The sequence below is a fragment of the Notolepis coatsorum genome, assembly GCF_963971535.1.
Source record: "Notolepis coatsorum genome assembly, chromosome: 3".
NCBI lineage: Eukaryota > Metazoa > Chordata > Actinopteri > Aulopiformes > Paralepididae > Notolepis > Notolepis coatsorum.
In genome coordinates this window covers 52,717,275-52,745,207 of record NC_140167.1, presented here as the reverse complement: position 1 = coordinate 52,745,207, position 27,933 = coordinate 52,717,275, and the positions used below count along the sequence as shown (strand labels likewise).

The window sequence follows — 27,933 nt, the reverse complement described above, 5'->3', positions numbered from 1 at the left end:
ACACACACACACACACACACACACACACACACACACACACACACACACACACACACACACACACACACACACACACACACACACACACACACACACACACACACACACACACACACACACACACACACACACACACACACACACACACACACACACACACACACACACACACACACACACACACACACACAGTCGGGAAGAGAAGTGTCCCAAGCCCACATCCTTCCTATTAGCAAACATCCTTTAACAGCTGGCACCAGAAGGTTTTAGCACAACAATGATGCTGAAGTGAAAAAGGTGTTTTCTTTATGCACTGTACACTTTCATGTCTGGGATTTGAGTAGTTTTTTTTTTTTTTTGCATGGTTGCCCATTTGGATTTCAATGTGGGGAGACGTGTCACTGTGTACTTATGTTACACAGTAAGTCCATCAAGCATTCACGGCAATCCGCTAATAGTGTTACACATAATAACTCAAATCAAAGGTGGTCGTTCTATAAGACATACCCCGTACTGCCCTTACACAAATCTCCCACGTGGAGCTTAAAGTCACTGCACTGTTCCAATCTAATCAATATTCGTACCGAAGCTGAGTACCTTTGTTCTTATGAGTACACCTCGAAATAACTGTAGTTTAGTTTCAAGACAACCCTTAATTATGTCTGAGTTTTCCCCCCCATGCCTCGTTTGGAGATACACAGTGCTTTTGACGAACAAACAACCTCTGGCAGACATAAGCCGGTTCTGAGCCTTCCTGCTGGGTGTCTTCCCAGCGCAGTGGGATAAAAGACACAGGTAATTTGATCTGGGTACCATTTACATGGCTCATGACCTTTTTGTCGTGTGTCATACCCCATCTTCCTGCCACCTTCCTTCTCCGTCACGTCCTGTGTAATAAAGCAGTATATTTTTTTTAATAAAATGTATTATTACAATAATATCTAATTACATACTGTCAGGTTCTATAGTATCTCTAGGTTCCGATGCCTCATCTTCTCCAGCCCCCCCGCCCCATGCCCTTCTCTGTCTCACTGCAGGGGAACATTCCTCCAACCTGAGCTTCTGGCCTGCAGTAAATCTGTCTGAGAGACGTCCTACAGCCGACCAGAAGCCCTCTGCCGGGCAGAAATGCTGCTAAACGCTCCCCATTCATCTTATTTCTTCCCTTCCTCCTTCTGAAACTATGCCTGTGCTTACGGCAAGGGCCTACCTGCAGAGATAAAAACAAAGTACCCCCCTTCCGACTTCCATGTCTGCCAGAGGAGAGGAGAGGAGAGGAGAGGAGGGAGGGAGGGCGGGTGAAATGAGGGAGCGATTATGAAAGGGTGTTCACAGGACAGAAGCCCCCTCCCTCCCTACAGACCAACCTGACCTACAACTGTTCCACACTATAGCTAGTCATCGCATTGGTTTCCTGCCAGCATTACTCTCTGCCTCGCCTCACACACCTGGGCTGAAGACGTTCTCATCCAACAACCGTGGAGACGGAGAATTCCACAGACTGACCCGTGCAGGAGAGCGGAACACCAGGGCTCGCCTGCATGGATCACGGTCTCCCCTTCTTCTTCTTCTCTGGTAAAAGTGTCACGTTATGGTTTGTATGGAGGAATTAGTTTGACATGAGGAATGAGGCAGAGGGAGGCCAGGCGACAGGATCTGAACCCCCCGGGCTGCAGTGCATCAGTGCTGCCACTCTGATATGACTGACCGCTCTATCTCTATTCTAGTGAATTTGATGATTAACTCAATATGAATGTATTCGTTTGATGAATGAATATATAGTGTTGGGATAGAGAGGATAGAACCTACTAAGTTAAAATACTTGGTGAAATATGCTGTGGTATCTTTTAAATACAATATGAAATTGCAGCTAATCTTATGACATCTTTCGCCTGCTAAGGGACTGCAGATGAAGACTGTACTGTTTGTCGCAGATACGGAAATGTTGATTACCGCGTGCTGCCCCTTTACATGGATGAATAACTCCACATTAAAATCTCTACCGACACAATGAATTGTGAAAAAATACTTTTCTCTCTCTTATACTGTGTTAGGGCTGCAACAACTAATCGACAACCAATCGATTATAAAAAAAGGTTTGGCAACTATTTTTCTATATTGGATTAGTTGGGTCTATGTTATGCTCCACCTTCATGGCCTTGTTGAAGCCATTTTACCTGAATAGCAAAGCCTGTTCACACTTAGTTTGTGTTTTATGTTTTTCATTAGTTCAGCTCCTTTCAAACTGAAGACTTTCTGTATTCTTGATGTATAGCATACATTTACATTTGCTTTTTGTTTCATAACCATCAATTTGCAAGTTGTTTGAAAGAGTGTTGTACAAAATGAGAATTATCGTTTAGTTTTTTGCATACAACTTTTCTTTTTATCCGATTATTCGTTTCAATAACCGATCAAAATAGTCGTTAGTTGCGCCTCTATGCCTGTAGGCTGTACCGTGGTGGCACAACAAGTCTCGCTGAGCATAACTACCAAAAGTAAACCCTGTTCACTTGTTCCTATGCCAAACCGTAATAACAGCAGTAAGGTTGGAGGAGGGGTGCTTGTATTGGAGTGTGTGAATGTGTGTGTGTGTGGGGGGGGGGGGGCATATTCTGGCCATGACAGTAAGGTCCATTGTTGTGTATGGGACCATACCTGGTTTATAACCAAGCTACATTACCTTATACACTGCACTTTACACTGTGCCTAAAAACAATCCAAGATTTTTTTCCTTAGACTCTTATGCCCCCTAGTGGTTACATACATTACTACACTTACAATATGTGGACATCTGACATGAATGAATGAAAACTTTATTTAACAGATTGCAGAATGGGTACAATACAGTACGGCTCAATACATACAATTGTTAAGGGGATGCAGACCTGAGAAAGACGTTTGTCTAGTTTCCATCAGGGTCCCCCATTTTCAATTCATATAGACATTTATGACATACACAACATACATGACATTTATGGCATAGGGACATATAGGTATTTAGTACTGATACATTTGTGACATAAACGGTATTCCAATATACAGTACAGTTACCCCTAGATCCTGACAGAGTATATACATATGATGGGGAGGGGACTGTACATTAGGGGGGGGTGGGTGGGTGGGAGAGAAATATACATACGGCGGGGAGGGAATATATACATGCGGTGGGGAGGAGACTGTCTATTAGACTACATGACTCTGGTAAATGATCAGAATGGGGTTATATGTACGTCCGCCCAATATTTGTTTTAAATTAATAAACACCTTAACGTGGTAAAATATTTTGATGCACGCAGGGAGGGGGACATGAGCAATGTTGAGCATACATGCTGACATTCAACAATAATGCACTGTCTGAGCAGCAATATATAAAGTTGTTTGATCAGATGACGGGTTGGCCATCCTTATAACAAAGTTTGTTCGTGATATGTTAATAATGAAGAAACAAGCCCACCAGGTAGGCTAGTGTACACCAGTGGTTATCAGGGTGCAAGAATGACTATTCTGATTCTGGTTTCACTCTCTTCACTGTTATCTCCACACCTACTAGACAGTTGTGGAATTCTGGAACAACAACAACAGCAACAACAACAACAACAACAACAACAACAACAACTATCTTCTCAGATGTAGGTCCCTGATATGAATTATTATGAAATGGGGGCCCCTGACCTATTACGTATCAATGTGGGGGTCCTTGACACGAAAACGTTTGACAACCACTGGTTTACAAGTGGTGAGTGTCAGTGACAAGTCGTCTTCAAGGCAGCAAGGCAGTTTGAAACAGGTACAGGTGTGATGATGAAGGCGCTTGTTGAATATTGGTGGATAAACTCGACCTCCCGTTTTGAGGAAAATCCACTGCGACCATCGCTCTCATACGTAGGCTACGGTCTTCCACGACTTTGAAAAGAAAAATGAAAGCACGTTCTAAAATGTCAAGATCGCTCGTTTACGCCGATTTCCGGAACCCTGTCAAATGAAGGAACTAGGCGAGAGTTTGTGTAATCCTATACGGCTGGTGTAATCGTGGGGTTTCTCGTAGCGTAGAAGTTCACACCTCTTTTTTTTTTTTTTTTTTTTTATATACCTCCGATAGGACAGGGTAGCTCAGCCTATTTCACGTAGGTTGCTTTAGGCTATGGTACTTTACTTCACATCCTCAGGATTTTAACATTTATTTCAGTCATACAATAAGAAACTTGTAAGAAAGAGGTACTGTCCAGGCGACAACGTTTTGGGTAAGTTCACAACTTCATTACCTATGCTACGACAATTTAAAAGTATATCCCCCCACCCTCTATCTATCTGTATGTTGTGTATGTCATCATAAATGTCATTATGAATTGAAAATGGGGGACCGTGATGTAAACAAGACGAAACTGAAAGTTTTTCTCTGGTCTGCATCCCCCTAACAATTGTGTGTATTGAGCCGTACTGTATTGTACCCATTCTGCAATCTGTTAATAAAGTTTTCAATCAATCAATCAATCAATCAATCAATCAACCAATCAATCAATCAGTCAATCAATCAATCAATCAATCAACCTCCTATTGTAAAGTCATGTTAAAGTCAGACAGTCAACAGTGCATTCCGGAGGACATCAATTAAAAACAATGTGGCCAATGTATTAATACAGTTCTATGTTGTATAAATCAAATACACGTTCCAAACTAACTGCATTGTGTACACGAGGAGCAGCCAATCAATATTTTATTTTATTCCACTATTTGTTTTTAATTTTGGATGTCTCATTCTTTGAATAAAAAGTTCAGAGAAAACTAGTTGTTTTCATTCTATATCTTTGCATACTATAGTTGGAACGCCATATTGGAAGTTGTACTTAAGCCTAGCTAATATATGAGGTGGTCAACATTGTCTAAATGGATAGGCAACAAGATGGTGATTATAATAATATAAGGACGGATTATGTGATTTAAACACACAGCTCATGAATAGAAACAAGAGTAGGCGAGTCTGTGTCAGTGTTCCTTTATTAATCACCTTTCGGGAAATTCAGGTGTCATCGCAGCATGGGGGAGGGGGAGGGTATAGGTACAGGCAGGAAAAAAGACAATACTAAAATAGTAATAATAATAGAGTAGAACATAGTAACAATAGTAGAACAGTGGTATATTATATCAATAATAATAATAATAATAATAATAATAATAATAATAATAATAATAATAATAATAATAATAATAATAGTATACATGGTATAGTGGTATATATAGTAATAGTACACATGGTATATAGTCCGCTTTATTTATACAGAATATGCTTTTTTCATGGTTAGGTGCAGCTGCCACACCTCAGCTGCTCTGGTCAGTAGCTACAACACTCAGATGCTCTGGTCAGTAGCTACAACACTCAGATGCTCTGGTCAGTAGCTACAACACTCAGATGCTCTGGTCTGGTCAGTAGCTACATCACTCAGATGCTCTGGTCTGGTCAGTAGCTACATCACTCAGATGCTCTGGTCAGTAGCTACAACACTCAGATGCTCTTTTCAGTAGCTACATCACTCAGATGCTCTGGTCAGTAGCTACAACACTCAGATGCTCTGGTCAGTAGCTACAACACTCAGCTGCTCTGGTCAGTAGCTACAACACTCAGATGCTCTGGTCAGTAGCTACATCACTCAGATGCTCTGGTCAGTAGCTACAACACTCAGATGCTCTGGTCAGTAGCTACAACACTCAGATGCTCTGGTCAGTAGCTACATCACTCAGATGCTCTGGTCAGTAGCTACAACACTCAGATGCTCTGGTCAGTAGCTACAACACTCAGCTGCTCTGGTCAGTAGCTACAACACTCAGATGCTCTGGTCATGTCTCTCTGCGCTTGACCCATCCCGTCGTCCTTCCCACCAAGGGCAGCCAGGAGCAGATCCAAGTGCTCCTGTCCATCTTTGTCAGGGACGCAACAGCATTAGCAATCTGTTCTGCATGTGTTCCCATTGGGTTTATCTATTTTTCTGGAGGAGAAACCCATGTGAGCACACAGGGAGAACATGCAAACTCCACACAGAAAGGGTTGGGCAGTGAATTTGCTGTTTTGTCCAGAATCACCAAAACCCTATGAACCACTGTGTATGTTGTTTATTTTGTCCATACCCCGTTTATGTTTACTATATCCCATTTATTATCTGTTTATTTCCTTCTTTCACAGACAAATATGCAGACCTTACCAGAAAACCTGTCTTCAGAGGCCACAATGATGTCCCTGGGTGTAACAGAAGGTTCCATGCTGGGTTCCCCAGCCATCAGCTCCAGACCCTTCCTGGATTCCGAGTTCCGATACAGTCTATTCCCAGTGATCTATGGCATCATCTTCATCTTGGGTTTCTGTGCTAACTGCTACGTCCTCTTCGTCCTCCACCGTCTCCGCCAGGCCAAAGCCATGCACGAGATCCGTATCTACATGACCAACCTCACCATAGCCGACCTCCTGTTTGTCTGTGCTCTGCCCTTCTGGATTGGCTATTACAGTCGCCGCGGTGACTGGGTCTACCCGGACTTTCTCTGCCGACTGACCGGCTCGCTCTTTTTCATCAACACCTACTGCTCCATCTTCTTCCTAGCAACCATCAGTGTCAACCGCTATTGGGCGATCACACGCCCGCTGAACCCCTCCCTGTCAGACTCCTGGCGCCGTGGAGTCGTTGTGACCACCGTCATCTGGACAGTGACGTTAGCCATGTCTGTGCCCTTCCTATCGGCGCCGGGGGTCCGCAAGGATGATCAGAACGTGTCACGCTGCTTTGAGGGGTATCATAATGAAAGTGATCACGCCAAACAATTCGTGGCGGCCACGCATTTTGCCATTATCGGATTGTTCTTTCTAGTCTTTTTCCTGGTGGTGGCGTGTAACCTCCTCATCGCTCGTGCCCTGCTAGCCCAGTCACCTAGCCAGCCAGGAGCCATGTCTGGAGGCACCGTGTCTGGCAGAGGCAGGGCCTCGTCCTCCACTAAGCCCAGAGGGGTGAAGAGGAGGGCCCTCCAGATGCTGTGTGCAGTGGTGGGCGTGTTTGTTGTGTGTTTCCTTCCGCACCATGTAGTCCAAGGCCCCTGGACCCTGGCGGTGCTGGGGATCAGGGAGGGCTGGGGCAGCACGGCCTGGGGACAGACCACCCGCCAAGGCCTGAATGACACCCACCAGATCACCCTGCTTCTCATGGGGCTCAACTGCATTCTGGATCCCATAGTTTACTGCTTTGCCACCAGGAAGTTTAGAAGGTTCATTATGAGCCACATCAAAAGGATCGGCAAGGGAGATGTGTGTACACACACGGCCACCTCTCAGCTAAGCATGTACAGCAAGAACCAGAGCCAGGAGGCGCACAACGAAGACCAGCAGCTGTAGGACCAGGGAGCAGTGGTGCCGGAGGCAGGGGGGCCAAGGGGCCACTGCTCCCCACACACTTTTTGAGAGGGGTTTGCAACACATTTTAAGTTGCAAATCACCATATCCCCGCTATATTGCAATATTTATGCTAAAAAGACATTTGAAACATTCTCTAGTCTCTAGACAAAAATGCCCCTATATGGCACTGACTTACGGTAAAGTTTTAGACCGGCACATCTAGGTACTTTGCTCAGAACGCTTGTTTGAAATAGTTTGTTAATACCTCCATGGTGCAGTGCATAATGTCTTTGAGCCGTCATGCCACTGTGAACAGTTACATTTAATTATTCGTTGTACATGTCTCAGGTATATTGTAGGCTAGTTGTGAATGTGTATTAACTAAACTTAAAAGTTAGTTGGTGCCAAAGATTCTCTTGTTTTACTGTGAAAGCCTGTCACACAGCACCAATTTTGGAGTCAACTTCCTAACCAAATTCCTAATGATTTAAGAAGAAAGGAGAAAAAGTCTTTATTTGTCATGCAGAGGAACACACACAAGTGACATGGGCGACACCTCTTTTTCTCTTTTTCTGGAGGGGAACCCCTTGCGAGCATGGAATAACATGTAAACTCCAGACAGAAAGGCCCGGCAGATACCCCACCTGGGTACCTGGCAACCCAGCAACCTGGTCCCCAACCTGGGGGACCTGTGACTGTGATTAGAGATTCTACTTCAAAATAACGATGCATATCAGTGCACTATATACTGTTGCTTTTCACACTCTTTGAGACATTGTGGTAGTTTGTGTTTTTCCTGTTTCTTGTTTGTACAAGATAGAAAGCAGAAGTAGACAACCAAAAAATAGTGGTGCAACACTACAGGAGATGCTGTTATGGTTTGTAACCGACCCCAATCGCACAACACAAGACAGGTATGAGAGTAAGCCAAGAACTGGGCATTTATTGAAACACACAGAAAACGGCACTGTCCCTTTAAGGGAGAACACAAATTACTGGAAAACAAGAAATGGGAAAAGGCACAGTGCCTTTAAGGGGCGAGCTGGCTAAGGGGAAGGCTAAGGGAAATAGGACAGGGCAAGGGACAAGGGCAGGAACTGGGAGGACTAGGATGACTGGACAGGGATGACTAGGAGGACTAGGAGGACTGGACAGGGAGGACTAGGATGACTAGGAGGACTGGACAGGGAGGACTAGGAGGACTAGAGAGGGGAAACAGGGACAGAGGCCCGCGGAGGCGGGCTGGGGACAGGGAGGACTAGGAGGACTAGAAGGACTGGACAGGGAGGACTAGGAGGACTAGAGGACTGGACAGGGAGGACTAGGAGGACTAGAGAGGGGAAACAGGAACAGAGGCCCGCGGAGGCGGGCTGGGGACAGGGAAGACTAGGAGGACTAGAAGGACTGGACAGGGAGGACTAGGAGGACTAGAGGACTGGACAGGGAGGACTAGGAGGACTAGAGAGGGGAAACAGGAACAGAGGCCCGCGGAGGCGGGCTGGGGACAGGGAAGACTAGGAGGACAAGAAGACTGGGATACAAGCATTAGAAGAATGTTGCTGCTCTGCAGCTTCTCCCGGGAAGGTTCGTCTGAGGAATCTGACAGTGACGTCAGAGCCGCTCTGCAGAATCCTCTCGGCAGCTCTCCGAGGTGGAAACGGGACAGAGAGGGAGAGAGAGAGCGGGTTAGCTCAGAGTACAGTTGGGAACAGAGCAGGTGACAGGAGAAGTGACTTGTCCCAAAACAGAGTAATCCAAGTGACTGAATCTTCGGTGTAAATACACACTGCGAGTAATGTCCCAACAACAATCCACGTGATAGAATCTTCGGTGCAAATACACACAGTGAGCGAAGTCCCAATTATAATCCAAGTGATAATATCTTCGGTGTGAATACACACAGTAAGCGATGTCCCAATAATAATCCAGGTGAAAATATCTTCGGTGTGAAATCACACAGTGAGCAAAGTTCAAGCAAATATTATCCCAAATGAACAACCCAAAAAGCAGGCACAGGGTGAGTGACAGTCTGAACAAAAGCAGGATCTCTTCAGTGTTTAACACACACGAAAAATGATAGGGTCAAAAGACAGTCTTGCAAAACTCACCCAGGCTCTGTGCGTAAAGAGAGCAGGATCAAACAGGGCGAGCGCGTCGCTACGGGGAACGGGTTGTCCAAGCGGAATACTGAGTGGTGCGCGGCTGTTTGGAGTACGCGCCGGTACGGTGAGCGCGTCTGGCTCGGAGGTCTGGATGCGCGTCAGGATGCGCGTCTGGAGTGAAGAGCGCGTCTGCTGCGCGGAGGTCTGGATGCGCGTCAGGATGCGCGTCTGGAGTGAAGAGCGCGTCTGCTGCGCGGAGGTCTGGATGCGCGTCTGGATGCGCGTCTGGAGTGAAGAGCGCGTCTGCTGCGCGGAGGTCTGGATGTGCGTCTGGATGCGCGTCTGGAGTGAAGAGCGCGTCTGCTGCGCGGAGGTCTGGATGTGCGTCTGGATGCGCGTCTGGAGTGAAGAGCGCGTCTGCTGCACGGAGGTCTGGATGTGCGTCTGGATGCGCGTCTGGAGTGAAGAGCGCGTCTGCTGCGCGGAGGTCTGGATGCGCGTCTGGGCGTCTGCTGCGCGGAGGTCTGGATGCGCGTCTGGACGTCTGCTGCGCGGAGGTCTGAAGTGGAACACTGGAATACCTCCCGTGGAAGTTTAGAGAGAGCAGTCCAGTGTCTCCTTCCAGGCAAACGGCGACAGGAGGCGAAGGCTTGAGCGCATCTCACGCCGGAGATGAAAACAGCATAACAGACAGAAACCGAAACTCCCGTAGGAGCCTTTAGACAGAGAACCTCCCGAAGGAGTCTTGGTGATAGAGATATGATACGGAACGACCCGACAAGGCCAGAGGGGAAGAGCGAGGTACTTAAAGCCCAAAGGGGAACTAATTAGAATACACGTCAGGTGCGTGAAGGTAATTGATACTTGAAACTAGAAGAGTGTGTTCGGCACCAGACCAATCAAACACATAATGACAGGTAGTCCAAGGGTGTGGCTGCTGAAGAGCAAACGAACGCGAGGGTGGGGGCTAGTGAAGTGAGGAGACAGGGAATTAAAGTACAGGGAACAGGAATTAAAGGTCCAGGGAGAGGAGAACCTCACAGATGCTCAGCACCGAAATGGTAACAACTGATGAGGTACTCAAAAAACTGAGCACCCTCCAACCTAACAAGGCCACTGGCCATGACAATATCCCCTCCAAATTCCTCAGAGACTCAGCAGCCACCATCACCCCAATCATCACCCACATAATAAACCTCTCCATAAAACAGGGACACGTCCCCAAAGACTTAAAAATTGCGAGAGCGACCCCCCTGCACAAAAAAGGCAGCAAATTAGACCCAGGCAACCACCGCCCTGTTTCTATTCTTACCTCCATCTCGAAAGTTATGGAAATTTCTTTCTACAAACAGGTCAAAAAGTACCTTGCGGATAAAAAGCGAATCTACAAATTCCAATCTGGCTTCAGAACATCCCATTCCACTGACACATGCCTTCTCTATTTGAACGACCACATCAAACACGAGGTGGACGCGGGCAAATACTTGCGGCATGGTCATGTTGGACCGCCAAAAAGCTTTCGACACTGTCAATCACTCCATTCTGATTGATAAGCTAAAAGCAATTGGTTTTGATAGTTAATCAGTGAGCTGGATGCAATCCTACCTGGAGGGGAGAGAACAGATACACTGTCCCCCCTCCCAGATACACTGTCCCCCCTCCCAGTGAGCTGTGGTGTTCCACAAGGAAGCATACTAGGACCTTTACTGTTCCTAATTTATACAAATGACATGTCGTCAGCTTGTGACTGCAACTTGTTCCTGTTCGCGGACGACTCTGCCCTGCTGGTCTCTGACGGGGACAAGTTGCAGGTTGAAAAAGCCCTCAGCTCTGAACTAGGCAGAATCTGCACCTGGCTCGCTGATAACAAACTATCATTACACCTGGGTAAAATGGAATATCTTTGGATCAAATAGCAAACTCAGCAAGACCGACGGCTTCTCAGTTACAGTGTGGGTGACAATATTGTCACAAGGAAAGATGAAATTACCTACCTGGGTTCCATCCTAGAGGCAAATCTTTCCTGTGACAAAATGGCAACCAATGTAATAAAAAAAGTCAGCCAACGAACTAGATTCTTGTACCGGATCTCCTCTCTGGTAAATAAGAATACCTTGAAGACTCTAACAGGAGCACTCATTCAAGGGTTCTAGGACTATGCTTGCACCTCATGGTACCAAAGCACCTCAAAGGCCCTAAAAACAAGGCTACAAACATCACAAAACAAACTGGTCAGACTACTGCTTGGCCTTACTCCTAAAACCCACCTTACCCCTGCCCATTTTGACAATCTAGGGTGGCTTAGAGTAGACGACAGAGTACAGCAACTTGCAATGGGCCTGGTCTACAAGATACACTACACCATTAAGGTACCCATGTACCTCGAAATACTTCCTAAAGGTCAGTGAAGTCCATGACCACAACACCAGAGGGAGTTCCACAAATCACGTTCGACCTAGATTCGGCTCATACAAGGGACTAAACACATTTCGCAATTATGCCACAATAATGTGGAACGCCCTACCCACAGCCGTAAAGGAATGTGAATCCTTACCCTCCTTCAAAACTGCTCTCAATTAGAAACTGGCCCCGGTAAATATCAAAATCCCACCCAACCCCATCCAATGTACAGTTTCTTCCCCTTCGGATGTATATATTTTTTTATGATCTATTTTTCTTACACAGTACCATATATTTGTATGTCTTGTATGTCATAAATGTCTTGATGAATTGAAACTAAACAAGACGAAAGTATTTTTCTGGTCTTCATCCTCTTAGCAGTTGTTAGTATTGAGCTGTACTGTATTGTACCCATTCTGCAATCTGTTAATAAAGTTTTAACCCTCGAGTCAACCTTAAAAAAAACTACTACCTGTCTCGCTAGTGACCGAAACTGCAATCTCAGTCAAACATATATTTTTCATGTATTGTTCCAATTTTCTTTCATGAATATCATTATTAACTTCAGTCCTCACCATACATATCGAATATTTATTCATTTACAGGATTTTAACCATTTCTTAAATTAGGGTAGGGTTAGGGTTAAGGTTGGGGTTAGGGTTAGGGGGTAGGGTTACTCTAACCATAACCCTAACCTGTCCAGTTCTGCGACTAGGGTGAAAGGTGTGACACTTGTTGTTCACGCACTTAATAGTGATTGCTTTTAAAAAACAAACATGGATTATTGTAATGTGAGTCCAAGATGTGATACTGAGCAACTTTTTTGGCATATACATAAAATATAGCCAACGCTATCCACAAACACACGTGAAGAAAACCCTAACCCTAACCCATTTGCCCAGAACTGCGACAAGGGTGACTCGAGGGTTAAATCAATCAAACCGTGAATATGTTAGATGGAATGAAGACAGCTATGACACCTGGTATTTATTGTTTCCTGTAAGGGGAGTAACACCTCTTTTTGGCAGTCAATGAGTCATGAATAGCTTAATTCTGACATTTTGAGTTCAAGTTTTGTTTTATTTGTCACATATAAGGTACATGTACAACACATTGAAATGCTTGGTTCGGCATGACCCTCCTGAAATTGTGCTTCATACAGTAAAGTACAAGTATAAAGTAAAAGAATAAGACCAAACACTGTACAAAATACAGTATACAAACTAAAGTACAAAATGCAAAACAAAATGCAAAAATGAGGTAGAGAGGTATTGCAAATATTTTTGTAATACATAGATACAATATGGTGTAGTGTTTAAACTGTCTAAAGTGAATGTTAAAGGTGTGTGCATGTGGATGTGTGTGCAATGAATATAGATGGATGGGTTAGCATTACATAGAGTCATTGAGCATCCTGATGGCCTGGGAATAGAAGCTCCTTTTGAGTCTCTCTACTGGCCACGAGACTCCGGTAGCGCTAGCCTGACCGCAGCAGTGCAAAGAGGCAGTTGTTTGGGTGGAGTCTTTTGACTATTCTCTTTGACTAACTGCTATTGTGAAACTGGAAGTCATCATTTATGAAAGTCCAGATTTCCCCCTGTGTGCTCAAGTATTGTGACATTATTCTGTTACTCGTGATTGAAATCCCAACATAGCATCACCTTGTGAGTCTTAGACGGAGAGAAGAAACACGTCTATGCTTCAGCTATTAGCATGACAATATCATGGAAGTAGTGGAGGGTAAACCCACCTGGATGCAGTTTACCCACCTTTCTATTTGTGTAATTATTGAAATGTGTTGTACAGATTATAGTTTTTTAGGTTTGATAGGTTTTATCAGATTGTTAAAGTTATATGAATGATACTGTCTTTTTGAGAAAATAAAACGAAATAATAAAAAACAGGGTTGTAGTTGTTTTTTGTATATCTGTGATTAGTCAGTATTCAAGTTAGTCAAGTTAGTATTACTGTGATCAGCAACCAGAGTTCATAGTGTACGCAGCTTTTATTTTACCTCTGCATCACTGATGACAATGTAATATATATATATATATATATGTGTGTGTGTGTATATATACCCCCTCCCCTGCTGGTGCAACAGCAATGCATTGTGTTATCCACATTATCAATGTTTAATGTGTATTTATATGGACGCTGGAGGAGTTATTGCATCTTCATCTTCTATTTGTTCCTGCCATCCTTCCTCTTTTTACCGCAGGCCTTGCGCCAGTTTGTCTGAGGGAAGCGACAGTTGTGATTGGAGGAGGGTGGGGCTTGAGATAGGTCAGTGTTAACTTTAGGTAACAATCATAATGAGCTGTAAGTACATTTATAATCATGCATAAATGGGGATATCATAAATATGTTGATGATACTATGTATACAAGGTTATGTAATACCTTATTATATGATTACAATCTACTAAAGTGAGCAAAATCATTCATAGTATCTTTTTAATGATCATAATTTATTATCACAGTTGCGTTGGTCAACCTGTTAAGCTGTAGCCCTATTTTCAGAAATTTCGCCTAAAGGTACATGCCTAAGTAAATGGAAGATTACTCCACTTCTGCAAGGTCAATTAGCATGTTCTTGGTATCTAGGGACCTGGGGGTATGTATGTCCAGTGTCAGAAATATTGTGTCTGTTACTAGTCTTGAGTAAATATTTATTTTTATTTTTTATGACTTATACTTTATTGAGTTTGTTTTTTCTTTTTGCACACACAGTACTTCAGGACAATACAAATTAATGATGACATATCTTGTGAATCAACATGGGTCGCTCCTGAAGGACAACACACACACCTAGACCACTAACAGCCAGACTACAATGACACCACCCCACATGGGGGGAACAAAAAAATAAAACCCAAAAATAGAATGAAACGTAATAACAAAGCAAAAAGAAACAACACAAAACTAAAAAAATTAGACTACATTACACCGAAAATAAAGCTACATTAATACATAGAGCCAATCTTGTCGACATATACATAGTGCATTTGTCAGGTATTCTTTCACCTAAGTTTCTTTCTCCGGAACCTGAGCCATACCCTCTAATCTCAGTGTGATCCAAAATAACTGTACCTTCCCCACCTTTACGCCTCCGAAGCCTATTTGCTCCCACTTGTATAGATATAATCATGTGCATCGTCGCTGTCTTAGGCATGTGTGCCCCCCCTCCAGTTATAATGAGTGAAATTGCAGATATTTCCCCCATTTGCTAATGTATTTTTCTCCTTTCTCTCCTAAACTAAAAGAAATCTTCTCATAGGCAGCTACCCTACCCAGTTTGCCACTCCACTCTCGAAATGACGGACCTTCTGGTGCCTTCCAGCCTCTCATTATTATCTGTTTGCCTATCATAATACTAGTCTGTATCCACTCAGCTAGGGGCTTTGCGATATGGCTAAGACTGCTGGGATCCCCCAGGATATATAAACCAGAGCAGAACTCATACTCTTTCCCTGTGACCTCTGTGATGTAGTCGTGGATGTTACTCCAGAAATCTACGATATTCGGACATGACCAAAGTGCATGGACTAGGTCCCCCTCCCATGTCTGGCATTTCCAGCAATCTGGGTTCTCTTTCAGGCCCCCTCTATACATTCTAGAGGGGGTCCAATAGATGCGGTGGAAGATCTTGAATTGTATTAGCCTTGTTCTAATATCCCTGGACACCTGTTTGGGGATCCCCGAGATTATATCCCAGTCCTCCTCCTCAAATGTGACCCCTAAGTCCTTTTCCCAGACTATTTTGAGAGCAGAGGAGATCCCCCTGCCCTCCCTGTCGATAAACATGGAGTAATAAACAGAGGCCTCATGTCCCAACCCAGAAATTGCCAAAATCTTTTTAAGCAGATCTGTACCCTGGGGGAGGGTCTGTGGAGAGCCAAATATGCTTATGAGAAGATGCCTCAATTGAAATATCTCCAAAATTGATTGTTGGCCAGATGATATTGTTGGATACATTTTTCAAATGATTTTAATGCATCGTCTTCATAGAGGCTTGAGTAAATTGTAATGAAGAAAAGGAGAATATAAATTATGATTTATTTTTGCATCTGTGCCGGTGAATAACACCATGAAAACATTGAGGTCCTTCTGATTTGGCTCACTGAGCTCATTCACCACCTTATTGAGATCAAGTGTAAAAAAATCGAAGCAAATGAATAAAGGGAAGATGATTAAACAGAAGGATTTGTATACAGTAATAAATGATAATCGATTTTAATTATGAATTCATATTTGACCTTGACCTTATTATGGCCAAAAATCATACGGATAGGGGATAGGCTCCTCTTTCCAATGGCAGGGTTGGATCTGGATTTAGTCATTTCCTTGCAGTTTTACGATAAAAGAGATATAATTAGCATTTTTCCGATAAATTCGTATTTCTGATAAATCGTATAAAACATCGGTAAAAATGAAAATATACACGTTGACTACTGTTTTGATAGGGTTATGGTCTTTAATCTTGGCTACAAATAAAAAAACAAAAAAACATTAACCTCTTAACATCCAAGGGCCCACATGTGGGCCCTCATGAGGACGATTCGTGACGCGCCACTTTGCCGACCTCTAGCGGCTTGGGTGTGCATTTCTTTTAATACAATATATAGATATAATTAAAGCCCTATTTGTTGCCTGTCAATTGCCCTTTCAGGTGACAAAAGTTTCAGCGGTTCTCGAGTTACATGCCGATATGTGAGGCATGCGCCAAAGTACACATTACCACCCCGACCTCCGGGGGCTCTAGCTCCGTCAATCATTTGGCGATCTCGAAAATCTTTGGACAGGGTTGTAGCCAATGAGTGTGGCTTTCCAATGATACCCCATGATATGATAATCTTATATGTCTTATATGTAATGTGAGTAGCTATCAAAATTTCCCCTTTCTTTCACACACAGGAGTTATTGCATCATCCTGTTTCCCCCCCTCTATTTGTTCCTGTCATCCTTCCTCTTTATAGCTCAGGCCTGGCCCTCCCCTGCTGTTCATGACAGGTTTGAATACACGTCTTCCCCGGCCATGTAGGTTGGATTCAAGACACCGTAGTCCTGGTTGGTGTTCGTGTAGTTCATGTACACTTCTCCATCGCCTTCACTCTGCGGTATACTCCCCCTAGTGGTGAAAACAAGCACTTGCTCACTCTCTCATGTTTCAAACAACCATGGTTCACTTATGAACATAATTATGTATATAACGCTGTGCTCTCTCAGGACAGGGAATGGACATTCTGATGTTGTTATATATTCGTACTGGCATCGCGTCCCGCTCTTACGCCATACCGAGATATACCTCATCTCCAGTACCTAGTGTACTCCATCAACGAATAAAAAACACTACTGTTTCTGTTCTGTCTCCCTGCTGCGGGAATGTCTGTCTACACTACAGTCTTCTCTCCTCTCAACCATTCATGCTGACGGTCAATCGATGTCTACTGGGGGAGTATTGCGGGGGGGCTTTGTTTACCTTTTCATGGGTAAATGGGCTGAGGTCTAGGGCTGGTGTGCTGTTGTGAATATTATGAATGAATGCGGGACTGGTTCTCTCTGGTCCGCATCCCCTTAACGTTGTGTGCATGGGCTTGCCCATTCTACAGTATATTCGTGGTGTTAGTTCATTTATTCATTAACCCCTTCATGGTGCACACCACAGTGGAGGTTGCTGGTTGCAACCACCACTGGTGCTCCGTGTTAGCATCAGTCCTTTGCTTTTGACATGTTGAAACAGTGCCCCGCCCGGCACTGTTTCAATCCCCGATCTTCCGTCCTAGGGCTTACCTACGCTTCCTTTGCAGGGTTAGCGTATGAGTACCAGGGGCTGCCGTTCGGCTTCGACACGCTCGGGAGGTTCCGTCCTAGGACGGTTACGGCGCTGTCCGTGATACGCCTGCTCGGTATGAGGGCATCTGCTCATTCCGTGGTCCCTCTTGGCCTCCTCTTCACCCCAGGAGGAGGTTACGGAGGTGGTTCTTTTCCAGTATGGAAATAGACCCGGTGAGAGGCAAGTGGAAGCGGCTAAGGTTCCCGTGTCAGTACTGGGGGACCTCGCCCCTGGGGAGGGCCTGGGGTCCTCACCAGGGGGGTCCCCATGGGCAGTAGGCTGTCACACGTCACGTTTTTCACCGACGCGTCTCCAGCTGGCAAGCCATGCTGCCCGGTCTGCGCTACGTTCAATGTGTTGGTATTGAAAGCGGTCCTTCTGGTCCTCAAACGGTGTTTGATCAGGACGGACAATACGACGTCAGCGTCGTATATATCGACAGACAGGGAGGAGTATGCTCCCCCCGTCTGCACCGGGCGGCGGGCGGCTGGCTATGGGCGTTCTCCAGCTCCGCGGCCTGAGGGCTCTCCACATCCCCGGCAGGGTGAATGTGGGTACAGGTGTAATGTTGCAGGGCGGTCCTCACCCTGACGGGTGGGGATTACGTCCGGACATAGTCAGGCAGGTCTGGGACCGATGCCGTGCCGCCTGGGATTCTTTCCCCATACATCTGTTAGGTCAGTTGTTGGGGCGGGTACGTTGAGGAGCGCAGGTCCTTGATCCTGATTGCGCCGGACCGGGGCGCAGCTGTGTGGTTCCCGGTCCTGATCCAGCTCTTGGTATCCCGTCATGGCCTGTTCCTTGGTCATCGCGGGCCCTCTCTCAAGCGCACGGGTCTCTGTGTTAGTTCGCTGTGCTGGGCCAGCTGCTGATGGTTTAGCTGGTGAGAGGGTGAGTCTGGAGATGATGGATCCTTCTGTGGTTGGTACCATCCGGAATGCGCATGCTCCCTCCACTATCGCGGGTTACGCGGGTAGGTGGCGTATTTTCTAAGAGTGGTGTGAGGCCACCCTCTTGTGAAGCGTTTCCTGCTTGGCGTTAAACGCCTTAAGCCGGTGAAACGCTCTTTGGCTCCGAGCTGGGATCTTCAATTGGTCCTCGGTCGGTTGTCCTTGGCCCCGTTTGAGCCTCTTGAGCAAGCGCTGTTGGAACAGCTGTCGTTCAAGACTGCGTCCTTGCTGGCCATCACCTCCGCTAAACGCGTGGGTGAGCTTTGTGCTCTCTCGGTGCGGCCCGAGTGTCTGTCTATTCGTTCCGATAGCGGTGCCACTCTGCGGCCTAATCCAGCCTTCGTGCCAAGAAATATCCGGAGTTCTTTCCGCTCCAGGGATATTATGGTTCAGGTGTTTCATCCGCCTCCTCACGCTAGTGAGTTGGAGGCGGGCCTTCACTTGTCATGTCCGGTCCGGGCTTGGGGATTTACCTCAGCCGTACTCAGGCCCTCAGGGCTACCGATCAGCTCTTTGTCTGTTACGGTGGCTCTCCTGCTGGTAAGGCACTGTCGAAACAGCGCCTGTCCCATTGGTTGTGCGAGGGCATTGCCCTTTGCTACACGTTGGCCGGGCTGGCTCCCCCTGGGGGCGTCAGGGCGCACTCCACTCGTGGGGTGGCGGCCTCTGCCGCCCTACTGGGTGGGGCCTCGGTGGAGGACATCTGTGCTGCGGCTTCATGGTCCTCACCGGGTCCCTTCGTAAGGTTTTACCTCATGGACATGACCGGGGGTTCTGTCTCCCAGGCGGTTCAGAGGTCTGGGACCTCTCCTGCTTCCCGTCCTTTGGTGGGGTAGCAGGAGTGTGTGGGTGTGGGCCACAATGTGTTGTGTCACACGTGGTTCCGCCTGTGCTGTGCGTTCAAGAGGTTCTAGTTCCCTCTTGTTCGCACTCGAGTGGAGTTGACTGCCGCCCACTCTTCATTAGGAAGAATGGGGTGACGGGACTCCCCTCCCCCCTGATGTGGGCTTACGGGTCCTCAGGGGGTGCATTTGTCGGGCCTCGCGTCCGCACTACCCCATATCTCGGTATGGCGTAAGAGCGGGACGCGATGCCAGTACGAATATATAATGATAGGTTATGTATATAACCTAGTTATATGAGTACTGGCTAAGCGTCCCGCTCTTAGCGTGCCCTGAGGTCCCTTGGGGAAACTTTTCTTGGGAAAAGTTTTTTTCTGAGGAAGAGCGAGTGGTGACCACGCCTAGTGCTATATAGTACGTAGCACTAGGGCGAAGCCTGGCAGGTGCTGGGTGTATTGTTTTTGATTAGTTGATGGAGTACACTAGGTACTGGAGATGAGGTATATCTCGGTATGGCGTAAGAGCGGGACGCTTAGCCAGTACTCATATAACTAGGTTATATACATAACCTATCGTTAATGTGGTTCACCCGCTTGGCCCCACAACAGTGGTTTCCCAAACAAAATGAGGAATATTTAAAGTATTTTTGGAACATGTGGATTCCATGTCATTCTTGCCTTGATACAAAAATCACTGCTGTTCCTTTTTCATGATCCTTTTTACAGTTACTTGAACATTTGGTAGTTATTTTCTGCCAATTCAACACTGCCACTGGCTTGTAGGCCTATATGTGAAAATGTGTAGAGCAGCCTTTCAGGGGAAAAACAAAAACCTTTCTGGAAAATGAATTCAGCTCAGATGTTGGCATGGCATTTTATAGTCAGATGTGGTGACTTTTGTGCGTTCATGTGGTGTTTAAGATACATTTTCAGAAACAACACAAGCCTATGGCAGTGGTTAATCGGCAGAAAAAATACCACCAAGTTTCTCAGTAATGGTGAAGGATTATGAAAAAATAATGGCAATTATTGTATTGTAAGGAAAATTACTTGAAACCCACATGTGAAAAAGATTGGTAAGGTCCTTAAATGTCATTGTTATGTTATTGACTAGAAGTAAGCCCAGTGAGTGAATAGAGGAGTTATTGTTCATAGCTTTCACTCTCTCTGTTGTTATCTCCATACACAGTTATGCAATTCTGGGTTAAATCCTATCTTAAAACAAAAATGCTCAGATGGGGTAATCCTGGGCTGGGACAAAATCTTACTTACATGGGGGGGGGGGGGGTATATAATATAACTACACAGATAGATAAGGTAGATATTTCTATGATATATTTTTATGAAAGACTTACTTTGGTGCCTTTGGAGGTCCAGCTAAACCTGTGAATGAGGTGAGATACCTTATGAAAACACACAAACTACAATGGACCTATCTCAAGCCCCGCCCTCTTTTCTTGATCCTCCAATCACAGCTGTCGACAGTTGTGATTGGGGGATCAAGTTCAAATTCAAGTTCAAGTTCAAGATCTTTATTTGTCAAATACACAACAATACAGGGGTATTGCAGGTAATTCAATTATTGTGGTTCGAGCTCAGACTCAACAGTGCACAATTAAGAAACAACAATCAATACAAGAATGGTAACAATAGTAGTAGTAAGATAAAATAAAATATAAAATGAGGTAAGATAAAATAGTAAATTATTTACAATAAGTAGTAGTAGTGTAACAATAAGTACAAGTAACAAGAAAAGAGAGCAGGGCTTGAGATAAGTCAACTGTTCAAAAACCACTTGCCTCCCGTAATAACCATTCTGCATTTAAATTCATTGTATGGCTAAATAGAAAACCTGGTTTGATGTCCACAAAGAGACTGGAAGTAAAGAGTTTCAAATAGTTGTGCATTAGCATGATTGGACATGATTGGAATACAGTACATTGGGGAATAAAATCACATTTCCTGTCTGTGTAGTTGCTGGAAGAAGTATTAAGCCTGATCCATGATCCTGAAGCCATATACATTGTATAATAACAATGTACAATAACACTGTACACAATGTATACACATTTATCTATATCTGTATATATGTCCATATCTACTCATCTGGCTAGACTGGTTTATTATCATAGTGTATTCATACTCCTACCACTGTATATAATAATACTGTACATACATTAGCGTAGCATATTTACTCTGTAGCTTCATCATATACACTCCTTATACTTACATGGTATACATGTAATAATATAATATAACCCAATCTAATCTAATCTAATATAATCCAACCTAACCCAATTTAATCTAATCTAATCTAACCAATCATCTAATCAATTGGGCACTTGTTTGCAAATGCTGCTTACCTCAAAAACAGAAATTCAGTTTTTCTTGTTACTAAATAATGAACTTCTTCACAATAGTGCATGATAGTTTGAGTATCATACACTATTTTCAGAGGACATACGTGACATGATGTCAAGCCCAATGTTCACACGCAGGCATACTTGCCATGGAATCTATTTTCATTAAAATTACAGACTACACCATATTTGCCATGCTAGCATAAACCTACCATGTTACACTGTCCCTGATTGGATTGACCATTTCTGACCTATCCTCTTTGTATTTTGTAATTATCTCTGGTGTCCCTCACTTTTGGCTGGGGCATTGGTACTGGCCAGGGCATCGGAAGATGCTCTCTCATTGGCTTTCTGCCAACCAAACCAGAGTAGAATGGCGGAGAAGAGGATCCAGGCCAGGAGACACAGGACAAAGGCTGCCACGCCTACATTCTCACGAGCTGAGGTCAAAGAGGGGTACAGAATCACAGGCGAATCACAATTCATTAACCGGCATGTAGCCAAATAAAAAACACATTGACACATACAACCATAAAGACATACAACCATACATGATACAGTATTCTACCTTTCCACATGTATCATTTACCACAAAAATTACACGTAAAAACATCATGCTATTGAAATATATGAACCATATACAGTGACAACGGACTGTACCAACCAGTCGTAGGTAGGGAGATGATGACGACTGTGTGGTTGGGACTCTGATCCTCTTGCTGGATCCCTACCTGGCTCAGAGCATGGCAGCGGTACTGCCCGCTCTCCCCTGCCTCTGTGAGGGTCAGGTCCCTTTCTGTGCACACGTCCTGCCAGCCTCCAAGCTGTTCCATTCTGTGCCATGTCCAGGTGACAGAGGACGGCAAGGAGGAGGTGCTGCAGTGCAGGGTGACCCTGTGGCCCTCCACTATGATGGCGTCCGCAGGGGTGGCCACTACCTGCAGGGGAGAGAGTCTCTCTGGGGAGAGGAGAGCAGAGAAGGAAAGGGAAGGACAGTGACATGAACATATGATATACTTGCCATTTATATGACAGTGGCTTGGGAGGTAGAGCAGTCGTCTGGTAATCTGGAGGTTCCCGATTCGATTCCCGCTCCTCCCGGGCAGCGTGTCGAAGTGTCCTTGAGCAAGACACTTAACCCCTAACTGCTCCCGATGAGCAGTTTGGCACCTTGCATGGTTGCCTCTGCCATCGGTGTTTGATTGAATGGGTAAAATGTGAGGAACAAATTGTAAAGCACGTTTGGATAACATCGCTATATAAATACATCAGATTCAGTGAAAGGATGGATAATATAATAGTTAATCCTTTAACAGTTATAGTCTATAGCTAGTTCTATATGCCTTTTAAAGTCCCCACAAAATGGCATTGAGTATGTTTTTCATGTCTGTGATTTGACGTGTTTCATGTAACAGACTTAATGCTGTGAGGGACATGATTTGAACAATAGCTAATGACTAATGAGAGTCTCAGTGATGGTATCCTGTAGTGTACTCCATTGTTGAGGACCAACGGATAGAAAGTTTTACATGCGTTTTGTATAAATGGGATTATATTAAAATTGCTATTCATATTTTATTGGATGGAATTATCTTTTGATGTGCCTGGGTGCAGAATGTGTCAGTGACAGGTTTCCAGGAAGAGCAAAAAGAATGACCCTTTGTGGGACAATAGGAGATTTGTTTTTGTTTTTGTAAATGTTTTGGCATGCCTTGGTCCATAGCTGTACACCCTACATATAACACGATAAAATCGCTTAAAACAAAGAAATCACAATGTTGATGTTTTCATATCAACTCTTTTAGTTCAGAAAGACAGAAGAATCCCAGCCACCTACCTACTACAGTGAGGCTGACAACAGCATTCCTCCCTCCTGTTATAGGCCCAGTAAAGCACTTGTATTCTCCAGAATCCTTAACAACGGCTTTGAAAGACATTTCACATCCGTCTGTCTTGATGTTGTATTTCTCTGCTTCCTTGTCCCAACGGTACCAAGAGAGGTTCCCACAGGGATATGGTTCATAATAACATGTCATTTTGATCTCTGCACCAGCAAAAGCCACTGACTGACCGCTGGGAAAACTTTGATTGGCAGAAGGTGTACTGGCGTACACATAATACACAAGTTCTGCAAAAATAGAGCAAAAGGAGAAATGTTTCATTAAGCCACATTCGGTTTCTTGAATTCATGCAACACCATTAGCAAGATCCAAAATCAATGGTAAATAATGGTCTCTACATTTCAGACGAAAGTGGGTTTTAAACTGTTAAACAGTAATTCAGCATTATCTTTGGATGCCACGGACGTGATAACACGTGTTATCAGCCCGACGCCTGAATGCCCAGCACGACAATTAGCGTTTTTATTTTTTATTAGCGATCTGAATTCATATTTCATCATCCGAGTCTATCGTTGGGAAACCAGCCCCATCAGGAGCTCAGATGTGAAAAAAGCTCCCCCTATCTTCTCCCGGATGGTATTGCACCCATTGGAATGGAGTCAATGAAAATGCATGAAAAAAAAAAACTCCCGAATCCACATTTTACTTCTCACGCATGTAACCGGAGATTATCCCAGTCATTCTGCACCATCAGAACAGCGTCTAATATGTGTTTACAGTATAGCGTTGGATCAATAAAAGGATCGATTTTTGGAATGGCGATCAGGAATTGGAATAATCTTTTTGGATACCATCTGATCTCAGGTAAGGAATCTATTTGACCAGTCTTAGGATAATCAGACCTGTTTTCACGGAGATATAAGCTTTTCCCCTATGTGTGATCTGGCTGTTTGGCTGTGCGAGCGATCAGGAACTAAGATAATAGATTTTCAGCTTGCTGCCCCAGCGTGCAGACGTACACATATACTATCGATAATCTAGCGTTTATTTGAAAACTATTCATAAATAGGCAGAAAAATTACAACGTTCTAGAATATTCCAGTACAGGGCGTTTATCACGGAATCTTTTTTATTTTCCTTGAAAACGAGGGCTTTTCAAAATGCTATAAAACGGAAATGAACCGATAAAAAAACAATCCGCTTCGACAATGTTGACTGGAAAATTAGTCATTGATAAGCGACGGGCAGATTAGACACATAGCCATAATTTAAAACATAGATTAGGCGTTTTTATCGCTAACATTGAAGTGGGTGCTGGGCATGCAAGCACTAAATCGTGTACCCCCTGGTGGGCGCTGAAAGTGTTGAGCGATACGCTGCTCTGTTGTGCCACCAAGACTAATTACATCAACACTGTGATTATTGTACTGTAAATGAGGGCTATTTTATTTTATTGAACAATTTTATTGCACTGCACTATTGCATCATTTTACTCTGCCTATTCTATGTTTACTAACAGTTTTATTGCACTACACTATTGCACTATTTTACTCTTTTTTATTATTGTCTATAAAACTGCCATAGAATCAAACCATAAACAAGGTGGCCTATTGGGATGTTGGAGCCTAATGTGAAAAACGATGTGATTTTTATATGTCTGCACTTTATGTGCTCATTTTGTGCCTGTCTTTTTTGCTGCTGTGAAGCACTTTGAGCTGCAATTCTTGTATGAAAGGTGCTATACAAATAAAGTTTATTATTATTATTACATTTCAGCCCAATATTAATCGAAGTAATAGTCACTGTTGTGATCTAGACCCAAATAAATGTCCTTACCTGCTCTGACAGAACAACATAATATGATACAAATCCAACGCAACATGTTTTGTATTGAATACAGAGCGCCTGCTGCTGCTGAATGGAGTTTGCTTTCAAACCAAAGGTGATAATGGAGGAAGTGTGAAAAGGAGAAATTGAAGGGATAGGAACTTTCAGCTTCCCTCCAGTTGGTACTATGAATAGCATTTACATTATTCTGTATATTTCCCCTTTCCCATAAAAGTAATATCTTATGACATGCAACAATAAACAAATGGTCCCAATTTCTCTGTATCACCTTAGAATACACATTGCCATCGCAGTTCATAAATAATGCAGCACTTATTGGTAAACTTCCAAAAACGAATTTCCACCTCAACCAAACATTTGCACATTTCATAGAGTCCAAACCTGATCAGATGTGCTAAAGACTTCAGCTTGTTGAGTTAAACTCAAGATTCACTTCAGTACATAGCATTCTATGGTGCACCAGTCCCTTCAATACATGTGTGTTTAGGCAACCTCACTTCTCTGAAGTCAGACTATGCTATTAGTTGAACTTCAACTAATACAGACTTATGTGTCTTGACAATAAAATAGACTTGGCCCCAGAATGCATTGTGTTCTTGTCACAACAGGACAATCTGCCATGTTCCTCAGGCGAGTATTTGTTGTATTCCTGGTTGGCAAGCAGTCATGTGTCTGCAGCTTTATTCTGTGCTGTCTGTCTCCTTGCATTGCCTGTGAGCTGGTATAGCTCTTGGCTCGCATTGCTCTAGCAACTGATGTGTGGAAAAACTTTGGCTGAGAAAGGATATATTATATATATAACAAAACCTCCTAGAGGACAAACCAACCATAGTGTGGGACACTTTTCTGGCTGCCTATTAGGTTGTTTATTTGAGTACTATTTATTTATTGTTATGTAACACCTACGCGCTATGTCACTCTGGGATTGACATTGAACAAATTAATGGCGATAGTATTTCACGGAAATCAATAGTCAATAGTCTGGGGGTCCCCCACCCCCACTAGGAAAATGTTAGTTACAAAGACTTAATTCCCTGCATTCTGGGGAATTTCTGTGCATGTGAATCACAACTAATGATTCCAACAACGGCTTAGTGCAATTTACTGTTATAGATCGTATAGCTTTACGCTCTGCTCTTTATGGAACTATCCCTTTATCCACTCTAATAATGAATAATTTTCTCCACATGCACACACCCATCCGCCTGGCCACACCCACATCCGCTCCTCTATATAAGCGGGGTCGTGGCCACACCATCAGCTCATTCCCTATTTTCACCACCAAAAAGTGTCTGTAACACAGCACTTTAAGTTTAGTGCCAAAAAATAGTTGTTGGAGAGGAGCTGCGTTGACATTGTATCTTTGTTTTCTCTCTCACTATTTTTCGAGAAAATAAAGCGATAATGTCTTCACCACTGGAGAGTCTAGAAGATGATGATCGTTCTGACCGCCACCGGCGCTTCGCATTGGGGCGGCGTTGTTTCCGGCTCTGCAGCTGGATACTATGCCTCGGGGGGCGGTCGGCTGTGTGAGAACTGACGGTCTCCCTGGGCGGGTGATGTTTTTGCGACGCGAGCCTCGGGTGTGTCAGTTGTGAGGGGACAACTTAGGGCTGGGCGATATAACGATAACGATAAATATCGCGATATATTTTAATAATCGATATCGAATTTTTTTTTGTGACCTGCAACAGGGCAGTTTTAAAACCAGAGACAGTGGACAGACTTGTCGTTCTTGCCTGCAACTTAAAGTAATGGCTTTGCTTGTCCAAATGACAATACTGACCAAATTGAGATTTCTTTTTCTCTTGTCCATTTATTTTGTTTGCTTTTTAATTTAAAATACAGTTTGAAACTGTCTGTACACAGTAGCTAGACTCCAGTCACGAGTCACGGTGCACATGTGCGGTGGTTTGTCCATCAAAAAAGCGCCAAAAGATAGAAAAGAAACTAGCAGAGCCAGAACTGTTCAACTCCCCTGGAGCCACAGTCAGCAGAGAAGCCGGTTTACTTTAGCTTTTAAACCAGCTGCAGCCTGAGAACTGGAGTGTGAGGGGATGTAACACTAAAGATGGCGGCAACAACAAAGAATTGCTGCAAAATAAACATACATATGTTCTTTAAAAAAAAAAAAAAAAAAAAAAAAAAGTATAACAATTTAGATAATTATCGATATCGAGTGATATGATAACGCAATATGATTTTTTGCCATATCGCCCAGCCCTAGGACAACTGTACAAGCTTGCGAAGGTCGGCTCCAAGCTAGAATCCCTTCGTTGCCCTTATAGCGGCGTGGAGGGGGTTCTAGTTTGATGCCCCACGATAACATAGACTCCTCCTCAGTGAAGTAGTAGCTTTGTTTTCCTGGGGCCGTGATTCCGAGTCTG

General features: G+C 44.2%; 2 protein-coding genes across 2 annotated transcripts; one reads left to right on the top strand and one right to left on the bottom strand.

Annotated features, from left to right (window-relative positions):
- Window positions 1–6,223: 6,223 nt before the first annotated feature.
- On the top strand, window positions 6,224–7,372 carry ptafr (platelet-activating factor receptor; the record flags this gene model as incomplete). Its single annotated transcript, XM_084311204.1, has 1 exon — window positions 6,224–7,372. One exon carries the CDS (start codon window positions 6,224–6,226, stop codon window positions 7,370–7,372), a length of 1,149 nt encoding a protein of 382 aa, XP_084167330.1.
- An 8,961-nt stretch (window positions 7,373–16,333) lies between these two features.
- On the bottom strand, window positions 16,334–25,621 carry LOC311224833 (vascular cell adhesion protein 1-like). Its single transcript, XM_084309958.1, has 6 exons — window positions 25,535–25,621; window positions 23,695–23,985; window positions 22,522–22,815; window positions 22,151–22,297; window positions 20,853–20,880; window positions 16,334–17,001 (listed from the first exon to the last, which is right to left on the bottom strand). The coding sequence occupies exons 1-6, from the start codon at window positions 25,578–25,580 to the stop codon at window positions 16,875–16,877; spliced, it is 933 nt and encodes a 310-aa protein (XP_084166084.1). The 5' UTR covers window positions 25,581–25,621; the 3' UTR covers window positions 16,334–16,874.
- Window positions 25,622–27,933: the final 2,312 nt, after the last annotated feature.